At 33.8% G+C, this 11,105-nt stretch overlaps 1 protein-coding gene across 5 annotated transcripts in view; it reads left to right on the top strand.

The window, feature by feature from the left end:
- Fxr1 (FMR1 autosomal homolog 1) overlaps positions 1–11,102 on the top strand; it is a 66,758-nt gene extending 55,656 nt beyond the window's left edge. For 2 of the 5 annotated variants that reach the window (XM_023707554.1, XM_023707552.1), the window contains 5 exons: positions 3,792–3,995; positions 6,131–6,331; positions 6,913–6,993; positions 10,144–10,235; positions 10,913–11,102. In XM_023707554.1, the coding sequence (XP_023563322.1) occupies positions 3,792–3,995; positions 6,131–6,331; positions 6,913–6,993; positions 10,144–10,235; positions 10,913–11,080 (746 nt within the window). In that variant the 3' untranslated portion in view covers positions 11,081–11,102. The remainder of the gene's footprint in view (positions 1–3,791; positions 3,996–6,130; positions 6,332–6,912; positions 6,994–10,143; positions 10,236–10,912) is intronic. The other 3 variants (XM_023707553.1, XM_023707555.1, XM_023707556.1) reach the window with 3 other exon arrangements.
- Positions 11,103–11,105: the final 3 nt, after the last annotated feature.

The raw sequence follows: 11,105 nt of genomic DNA, 5'->3' as shown, positions 1-11,105 counted from the left end.
GCTGGCTGTGAGGCAGGGTAGCACATGGAAGAGGTAGTTAATGGTAGTGGGAGACAGCAAAAGCAATGAGAGACGTATTTTATGTTAGTAAAACTGTATATTGAAACCTGAAAATTACAATTCCAGTAAAATGTAGGGATACTGAGCATGTAGGGGACTGAGAATTACAAACTATTACTACATTCTTTAAAATGTATCTATGTAATGTAAAGGCAATGCAAGTAACTAGAATTAAAGTTAAATAAGTTTTGGAGTACAAATAATAAACAGGTTTTGTCTTTTTTGAATGATGAATTTGTGAAAGATTTTACTATTTGTGAGAAATCCACTTAGCTGATGAATGGTCACTGGTAAAATGCTTTTGTCTAATGTAGATAAATTCATAGGATAGTGGTAGAATAACATTGTCTGGGATGGAGAAAACTACAAATTGTTCAGTAGATGGCACTCTTACATCTGAATCTTTGTAGAACTAATAATATATTTCTTGAATTAGCTGTTGAATTTGAGAAAAATTTTGCACTTAGATATTCTTGAACACTTTCTATTTAAAAGATTTTTAGGTGATAATTGTGTGTGTTCAACAATAAATAATGTCTTTAGTTAAAATCTCTGAAATTAGTATGTGCCCTAATTTGGGATAACACAAACTTAGCATATTCTGAGTGGTACACAGAATATAACTTAAAATTATGTCATTGATTTGATCAATGTGCTTTTAACTTGTAAGTGTAGCACATAGGACCATTGAAAATGTGAACCATCTTGATGACTTTAGTCATTTTAAAGAGAGGAAAGTCTAAAAAAAAAAAAAAGAGAGGAAAGTCTCATTTGAAATTGGGCTAAAAATTATTTTTAATTGGAGTCCTTTAGAGTTGGATTAATGTCATGAATCATTAAAGCATTGCAATAATTTTTAAATTGTAAATTTATGTTTTATAGAAGTGAGAGATTGAAAAAAGTGACTTTAGAACTGTTTGTTTCCTATTGATATTACAATAATTTACCACAAAAGGGCATAAAGAACACTAATCTTGTAGAGCAGAATTCTAACCTAGACTGGTTTTTGTTTTTTTGAGAAGGAAGTCTTACTGTGTTGTTTAGGCTGATATGGAACTTGATCTCTCTGGCTTAGCCTGCCAGTTGGGAGGCTACAGCTGGCGGTTTAGGAGGACACCACTGTTCCCAGCTGGTTAATTTCCCTTTTGAAACTAGGAGGGATTGTTCCCTTCTTGTGTTACGGTCCTGAATATGAGACACATTTTTAATGTTTTTTTTTTTTTTTTTTTGGTAAAACCAAAAACAGTTGGGAGAATTAAATATGAATAAAGCTGAACACTAGCCAGTTTATTAACCTTTCTTTTTTTTCTTTTCTGTCTTACACACTGAAATGAATACTAGATTTATGTTAAACTAATAGAGTTTCTATGCTTGTGATCCCGGGTTAGGTTAAACGACAGTTCAGTAGGTATTTATCTTGAAATTTTGGTTCTCTTTTCAGGCAGAGTATATAGATTGGTAAATCATGAAAAAATTTTGAAAAAATTATTTGTGAAGCAGGAACTGTCCATGCCATCCACTTGATAAGTGTTGTCATATGGACAAATAAGTGTTAAGGGACATGTCATTCCATTCAGTAAGATTCTCATTCCCACCTAAGAACTGAGAATGGTAATAGAAACTTAATACATTTTTCCCTAAAATAAACTTCCACCTGATTCATGTCTTCTATAATTGATGAATTATATCCATATTTTAGTAGCTCATGGAGAAAAACAGATATACTGTAGTTACTTGAAATGAGAAAGGAACTTGATAACTCCTTCTTATATTAAACTATAATGTATTTCCTGCATATACTTTATCCACAGAGCTCTTGTCCTTTTTTTTTTTTTGTCATATAACTGGGGTTTAAGTACAAGCATCTTACAGGTATTTCATGAAGTTTTTTTTTTTTTTTTGTGGGGGGTTAGCTCCCTCAGGCTGCCTGAAGTGCGGGTGTGGTGTGGCATGTGGAGCTGGGGTTTGAACTGCAGTCCCGTAAGCCTGACTGGGTTTGCCTAGGCAGGCGCTTAAACAACTGAGCTAACCGGCAAGCCTCCCAATATTTCATGAAATATTAGGAAATTAACTATAAAAATTATTTAGGAATTTTTTTTTGGGGGGGTCTTTTTTGAGATAGGGTCTCTCACAGTTCAGTCTGCCCTTCATTTCACTTTGTATTGCAGGCTGATCTTCGGCTTGCCATGATCCTCTTGTTTCAGCCTCCCAAGTGCTGGGATTACAGGCATGTGCCACCACCCCTGGTTTATTCAGGATTTATCAGTAGAAGGTTGTTACATAAATGTTGCTTGGCATTTGGGGGCGTTTAGAACTAAGAGGGTCTGGAGTTCTCATTTTATATCGTAGACAAGTTTTGAAGTAATTTCACAGGGAAAAAGTACAGTTGTAGTTATAAGCTACATAATATATACTTTAAAAAACTAAGGAAAAATCGGTTTCACACCTCGGTTTGAAGCTAAAAGTTCACTTACATGATAAGGGAGTGGCATGTGAGAAAGGAGGGGGTGAGAATGGCTAAATTTTTGAAAGACCACCATTAAAATAGCTGTTTTGTGAGCTTTCATAAGTCATGCTTAATTTTTTTTGTGTGTGTATGTGCGTCTTTTTTTGAGACAGGGTCTTGCTGTGTAGTTCAGTCTGGCCTTGGGCTCACTTTGTAAATCAGGCTAGTCTCAAAACTCACAACCGTCATCCTACCTCAGCCTCCTGAGTGTTGGGATTATAGGGGTGTACCACCATGCCTGGTGTCATGCTTCATCTCACAGCGATCATGGCTTTGATTGTGTTGTCAGGTGATTGATGTCTTCTCAGAAATGTTAATATTGCTTGGTGCTCTCAAATACTTTATTTTTTGGCAATAGCACATGGTATTGTTATGTACAATCATTAAAAAATACAGTTCTGGCTTGTATTATGAATAAGTAATGTTTTGACTCCAGAGATATTTAAAATGTGAAGGGAGGTGGTGGCAAGCCTATGGTAAACATGCTGCAGAGGGCTCTGTATTTCATTGAAAACTCTTAAAAGATTTGCCATCACTTTCCTAGGTAGAGTCCGTGTACATATGATGGCGTCTGTCTGTCTGTCTGTCTGTCTGTCTGTCCATCTATCTATCTATCTTTTTCTTTATATGATTCAGTTTGCTTTCAGATGTTACATTATATTTCTTGTACTAATTCAGTTACTAAAACATGAAAATGGGCAGAAACATTTTGAAAATGTCACTATTAAGTACAGTTATAACTTTTTTTTGTAATTGTCCTGGTTACTCCACATCAAAGCAGTTCAGTTTAAAATCTGTCTTGTTCATGGCCACATCACCCTGAACACACAGGATCTTGTCTAAACATCTGACTTGACTAAGTAGATACAATAGTTAAACTCAATTGGCCTAGTTAATACATTTTTTTCCCCTCCCTTTGGTAATGATAGGGATCAAACCATGGCTTTCCACTTTATCTACATACCTAGTCCTTTTCTGTTTTTATTTTAAGATAGTCTTATCAAGTTGTCAGTCTGGGCTCAAATTTGTGATCCTTTTGTTTTAGCCTTCTGGAATGCTAGGGTTATAGACAGGTATAATCACACTCAGCCCCCAACTTGTTTTTTTATTTATGCTTAGTTTTTTTCTTTAATAGACAGTATGCCTACTTTTATATTTTGTAGGAAATAATTTTTAAATCACTTAAAAAAATAGGGCTAACATTTATGTTCTCTTCCTTCCCAAGGTACAAATTCTGAGCTGTCTAACCCCTCTGAAACCGAATCTGAACGTAAAGATGAGCTGAGTGATTGGTCATTGGCAGGAGAAGATGATCGAGAGAGCCGGCATCAGCGTGACAGCAGGAGACGCCCAGGAGGAAGAGGCAGAAGTGTTTCAGGGGGTCGAGGTCGAGGTGGACCACGTGGTGGCAAATCTTCCATCAGTTCTGGTAGTCTTTTATATACTATGTCAGCATCTAATCTTTTATATACTATGTCAGCATCTATTTTTGTGAACAGTTTAATTGTAAGAAAGTTTATCTCTGCAGGCCAGCCTTTTTTGGAAGCCACTTAACATGTTAGACAGTAGTGAATTATATAGCATTCGGTGTAGGAAAAGCTTTTGAGGCAGTAAAATAGCATTTATTTTTACTTAAAAACTTTTAAGTAAACCTTCTCATCAAAGGTTTACTTAAAAGTTTTCATGTCAGAATTTTTTGGGGTGCTCATCTTAGTGAAGTGGGTGGTGGTGAACACATGGCACATGCTGTAGTGAGCTGTTCATATCATTGAAAGCTCTACAAGGTTAGCTGTCAGTTCTCTTAGTGTTTTGAAGGTTGGATATTTATCTTTTCAATTTGGGACAACTTAATGTAATTGTAAGTTTTTTCTTTAGAATTTTTGAGTTTATGTATGTCTCTCCTAGCTGGACTCAGAGAATTCTAATGCCCAGAGGGATCTAAATACTACTTTTCTGTATTGAAATTGAATATTATAAAAACAGCACTTAAAAATTTGAGGAATTAAGTTATAAAGAGCGTGACTAAAGATTTGAGGTGTATAAACAGCTTTTGTGTGTTCTTGAATTTTTAAAAAATCTGTTATATGGAATTGTAAGATCTGTCTACAGAGTTCTTAGCAGAATGGGCTGGAAGAGAGAATAGAGATACAGGACATTATTTTAAGGATACAGATTTAATGTGTTAGACTCCTTTAAGAAGACCACAGTTTTCTTAATATCATACCGTTAGAGCTTATGTAGCATTTAAAGTAAGTTATGTGTGTATACATGAAGTATATGCTAAGTGTACTTACAAAAATATAAAAACTGGAATTGCAAAATCAAGGGAATTTGAAAATGTTTAGATTTAGTTCTAATATAAGTTCAGTTTACAGGCTTTCAGAAAAGTTTTTATATTTTAATACATTGCTATGTTTCTAATTGCAAACTAAATGTACTTTAGTGTTTGATTAATGGATAAACAGTGTCTTTTGCAAAGATACTAGCTTGCTAGCTGTTACCAAAGGAAACTTAGGAAGGAAAAATCGTGATTAGGTGCCTTTCTTCTGTAATTTTGTTGGAGGCAATACGTGATTAGGTGCCTTTCTTCTGTAATTTTGTTGGAGGCAATAAATGCACATAGGTAAGATGAGTTATTTTCCTTTGAATTGTATTTTGAAATCCTTCACCTTTTTCACCTTCACTCTACCTTTATGCTTTTTTTTTTAAGAGTTGGAGTACAAGTCTGCATTCATTTCAATGTTCTCCTTCCTGTATCTAGTTAGAATTGCAACTCTGTTTACTGTGCTGCTTTGCTTGGACTTTTCCTGATTGCTTCAGTTCATAAAGTGCTGAGTATTATTTGGAAATAGTACATTAACATCCACACACAAAAGTAGTAGTCACCTTGAACTTCATAAAGATGACAAGCTCAAAATTAATTCATCTTAGCTTAATGTGTATTTTTCTTTTCTCTAGGCTCTGGGTAGAAAGACCCTGAGTGTGAACTACATGTAATATACCATTTCCAAACAGAGTCATTCCTAAGTATCAGTGGATGATTTGCTGTAGGACCTCTTACAGATAGCAAAATTTGAAGATTCTCAGGTGTCTTATGCAGGGTGACATTGGATATGCATACACTTAAGCATATCCACTTTATACTTTCAATCATCTCTAAATTACCCAAATACCTTATAATATGTAAATGTCATTTAAACAGTTATGCCATATTTAGGGAATAATGGTAAGACAAAAAAAGAGTATTTGTTATAGTATTTTTTGTAATTGGTGATCTGTAATTAGATGAACCCTGTGGATATGTATATATTTTCAAAAATTGTCAAGGAAATGTTAGGAGTTTGTTCATCTTTTGTTGTACGGTTTTTCATTTTAGTTCTTTCATATTTAATCATCATTTGTTATTTTCCAGGTAAACTAATCAGAGAAAACATTTAAAGATAGTTTTTCTTTAATTGGGGAAGATTAAAATTTAATAATAGTTGGTACAGTTCAGTATAGATCAGAGCATTCATAACTACAGCACTCTTAAATGACTATTTCTTGCCTCTGACATGAATATAGTGCTCAAAGATCCAGACAGCAATCCATACAGCTTACTTGATAATACAGAATCAGATCAGACTGCAGACACTGATGCCAGCGAATCCCATCACAGTACTAACCGTCGTAGGCGGTCTCGTAGACGAAGGACTGATGAAGATGCTGTTCTGATGGATGGAATGACGGAATCTGATACAGCTTCAGTTAATGAAAATGGGCTAGGTATGTAAGCATATAGAGAAAAGAAATATATACAGTTACAGGAAAATTATATTGATGTAGGAAATCTTTTTCAAAAGTGTACAAATTATAAGGGACTTTTTCTTAGTATTCACTTCAAGGTAGATAACTTTCTAAATCTCAGATTTGTCATAGTTAATAATTTGTGGAGGGCTGTTGCCCTTTGATGCCATGAGGTTTTGTACAAATAGTGAACTGCTCTTAGTGTCTTCAAATTAATATTGGACTTTCAGATTGCCTCTGTAAAATGATTAGAAATAGTACTTTTGAATATCCACATACCAAGAGTGAGCCTTAATTTCCAAAGGGCTAAAATCAACCATATTCAAGAGGAAAACTATCCCTAAGTGATAGTAATGTAAGTCTGAGAATGAGTTAAATTATCCTAAATCTGCTTTATTTTAAGGTACCAAAGTGTATCTTGTCAATAATTTATATTTTTATTTTGATGTTTAAAAATCCTTTTCCTCCTGTTAAATAAGATACATTTTTGTTTGTTTGTTTCTGGCTTGCTTATGTGTTTATTTTGTCAGAATAGTTCATGGTAAACTTTGCAATTACAGATGATAGTGAAAAAAAACCCCAGCGACGCAATCGTAGCCGCAGGCGTCGTTTCAGGGGTCAGGCAGAAGATAGACAGCCAGGTAACCCGGTGGATCTGTGGACAGCAGGTCACAAGCATGAAAAGAAAAATGTCATGTGTCTGTGTTGTAAATATATTTACATATACACTTGTGTGTATATACATTAAAAACTTACTTTGCACAGATGTTTATGTAACTAATGTGATTATTAAAGTGCATTCTCAGTGTAAATGTTTAGTAACTAGTCTTAAGTCTAACTGAACTAATGGTCTTAATGTTTTACATGAAAATACTGTTGAGAAGACTATTGCTTTGGTCACTTGGCATATTCTTCACACTTGAGTTTGGGCTTTTTGTCCTGGAGACTTTGCTGTAAATTGTGAAATTGTGACTGAGGTTGATTGGCAAAGTTGGGCAGCTTTTGCATGGTGCTTGCTTACTATATATAGATTCAGCACCTCATTTTCATTGGCATTGGAATACCCACCATTCAACTAAGAAAAAAAAAAATCTGTTTCCTAATACTTGAAATGCATGCTATATTTTTATTGTAGTGTGATGCTTTTTTCTTTTACTAACTACTCACATTAATACCTTTCAGTTTTATTTTTTATGTGGTTATCATTTTTAGTAATTTCAAAGAAACTTGTTTTCTGTGTATGTTATTTTGAGCATAATTCTCTTTCCTCTGTACAGTCATGTGTATATTCACCATGAAGAAATTGTGTGCACCAAAAATAAACCCCTTTAAAACTAATCAGTTTTGCGTTCTTTCCAAAATTTTTTCATTTGTTTACCCCAAATAATGTGAATACTTACATCTTTACTATTAAGCACTTACAGGGAGATTTTGGGAAACTGGTTGATAAGGTATTAATTTCCCATTGTAGAAAGTTTATTTTTAAACATTTGGTAATTTTAAAAGGAAGACCCTAACAAAGTAGAAGTTATCAAGAAAATGCTTATTTTTTTCCTTTCCTTTCTCCCTCTAAACTTTAGTTTTAGAAATGTATTTTAGATTATGAGATCATATACATTTCAATTTTTGAAGGTGGCACAGCAGTGAATATATATTTTCTAGACCTATTTTATACATAAGAAAACTCAGGCTATCAGTGTAGTCTTAACATGGATTAAATTATTACAACAGATTATTACATAAATATTGGTTTTCGTTCATAACAGGACTAAAATAAAATGCTAAGATTTATTGTCAAAAGAGTAGATATTTTTAAATGTCTGATTAGATGTTTGCAGTATTACTATCCAGCGTCTGTTCTTCTTTTACCTTGTTCTGTTAGAAGATTACATTCCTAATGTCCCACTCACTCTCAAAAACAAACAAAAAGTAGGTGAAAGAAGTAATAGGTTGTTTCTCTGTGTTTAGGGTAGTAAGGTGGTCGGTCTACGGGTTAAGTTCAGTCAACATTCTCCTAAAAACACATCATTTGGATTATACCTATTTGCTTAGAATCTTACCCTTCGTATAAATTAAGTATTGAATATTCTTTACTACGTTTAGAATGTTGATATAGTGATATTAGTATCTTCTGTGCTGGAGAGGAGATTCCAAAGCCCCAAGTTTTAGCACACAATTTGCCTGTATTTTTCTAAATAAGTGTAAGGACGTTATTAAACTCTAATGGAGTTTTAAGAAGCTTACATTATAAGAACTGGCCATACAGATGTTTTTCTTTGACTTGACTGATGTTTCTTTTGCCTTCCTTTTATGGGGGGTGGGGCACTCCACCTAAGTGCCTGCTAATATTTAATGATGGTTCTTAATTTGACTCATAACTACATTGAGTATATACAGCTGTTTACATAATGAATAGAAAGACATAAGAATTATTTAAACATAAGTTTAGTAGTATGCTTGTATATTCAGCAGAGTTTCCAGGTCAGGTCAGTTTCTTCAGGTATCAGTGAGGTATGAACTATGGGCGCAGAAAGCATTTACCATCTTGCTCCCTTTACTCTGGCTAGAATAATTATCAGAGTGATTTGGTCACTGCATATATAGATAACATTATGAAGTGGATTGTGATAATAACTCCTGCCCTGTACTATAATTAAATTTACTTATACATTCATTAATTTGATAAATAACAAATGAGTGAATTGCATTTCTTGTAATTTGGAAAAACAGTTTTATATTTTAAATGTCTCTAGTGGTTTTCTAATGATTTATAAGTTTAAAAAGATTCATTGCAGTAATAGTGCCAAGGAATTTCTTGATCTTAATTTTAGTACATCTAATTCTTAAAATTATATATACAATCCAGCTTTTTCTCAAAATGATTTAATAGTACCTTTTTATTTCTATCATATATTTTTTTATATGCCAGGTATTTTCTTAAAAGTGTGCAATAGAAAAGTTACTTGAAAGAAAAGTATCTTAATAGTTCAAGTCAATTCTTTTTCAAGTCCTGAAGAGAATGAGATCTGAATTGCGAGGCTGGGCTCACAGTATCTATTGAAGTCATTTATTTCACTTTAGTCAATACTAGGATGCATCTTCTTTGCAAAGACCCATTTCTGTCAGTCCCTAGCAAGATTAATGAGTTGGGGAGGTGGGCTGGTCTCTTGAGTTCACACTGGCCTTTCCCAGCCAAACCATTTTCTACATCTTTAGGGTGTCATCTAATAGATGTTTAGTTTGTTAGTTTGTACTTACTTTAAATCAGAATTAGATGGCTAAACTACAGTGGTTTCTAGCATGAAATATTAAGAAACCGGAAAATACTACATATGGCTATTTTTTACCCCTAAAAAGTAGAATTGACATGAGTAAATCTTTGAAATTTTCAAATTTAAATAGATCATGATCTATACCAACTTTGCCCCGCTTTCTCCCACTAATTACAAATACTTACCTAGGCTTAGAGTGCTGCATTTGCATTTCTTACTCTTGGTTGTGGGTTTCTGTACCACATTTGTCCCACAATCTTTAGTTCAACCAGTAGTAAATAGATGGATTCTTGGGAAAGAGGACTTCTAGATTTCCTCTATTTCCAGCTTGAAATTTTCTTATAGTAGTGAAATTAATAGACAAATTTTTCAAGCTTTGCTTTTGGTTGAAGGTGGTACCCAGCTTAAAATTTTGAAATTGGGTCACCCACCATTAACTTTAATAATGAAATTACTCTTTATCCATAAACTTCAAAAATATTTTTTCAACACCTGTAATTTTTTTCTCATCTTTAACAGTCACAGTTGCAGATTATATTTCTAGAGCTGAGTCTCAGAGCAGACAAAGAAACCTCCCAAGGGAAACTTTGGCTAAAAACAAGAAAGAAATGGTAAGGAGAATTTAACCTGTAGGTTTTGTTTTGTTTTTTTTTTTTTTTAAACTTCTAAAGTTACTGTATGATCACTTGTTTCCCCAAATAAACAAATAGTTTGAAAAAAGTACTGTTGCCTTTGTTCTTGGCCCCAGGTAACTGAAGATATGCATGCTTGATCCGGAGCTACTTTTCAGATATAGCTTAAACATTTGTTAAATTTAATCTGCCAGAAAAACTAGGTTTAATAAATACTTAATTTGGTGAGCATAAGGCTGTTGTATATCTCTTCTCAGTAATGGATATTACTGTTTAAAGTGTCACTTCTTTCAAATGCTTTCAGAGATTAGATCATTATAAATAGGAGTTTTAAAAAGGTGAGTAGAAGGTGATGATTTGCTCAACTTAGGCATTGACTTCCATTTACATGAGCTGCATAAACCAATCCGTTGATTTAAAAGAAAATTTGGTATGGGTGTATGGGTTTCATTATTACAGTACAGTGTTTTCTGGGGTTGGCACTTCTGGGTATTGGTTTTACAGAGTTGAAAGACCTAGTCGTGTCTCAATGTTGAACGTTTTGATTTGTTGCTTATGAAAATGAAGATTTTTAACCAGCTGATTTATGTAGCTGTTGTTTTTCAACTGTGGATTTCATTTATAAAGAATTTAATAAAGTCATCTCCTTTTGGCAGGTAAAAGATGTGATTGAAGAGCATGGTCCTTCAGAAAAGGCAATAAATGGCCCAACTAGTGCTTCTGGCGATGAAATTCCTAAGCTACAGCGTACTCCAGAAGAAAAGAGTACTACTTTCAAAGAAGAAAACACCCAAGAAGCAGCAGTCCTGAATGGTGTTTCATAAACTGAAGAAGTTCTAGTTTACAGTT

The sequence above is a fragment of the Octodon degus genome, unplaced genomic scaffold (assembly GCF_000260255.1).
Source record: "Octodon degus isolate 3935 unplaced genomic scaffold, OctDeg1.0 scaffold00298, whole genome shotgun sequence".
Classification (NCBI taxonomy): domain Eukaryota; kingdom Metazoa; phylum Chordata; class Mammalia; order Rodentia; family Octodontidae; genus Octodon; species Octodon degus.
This window is presented reverse-complemented; position numbering and strand designations above follow the sequence as displayed.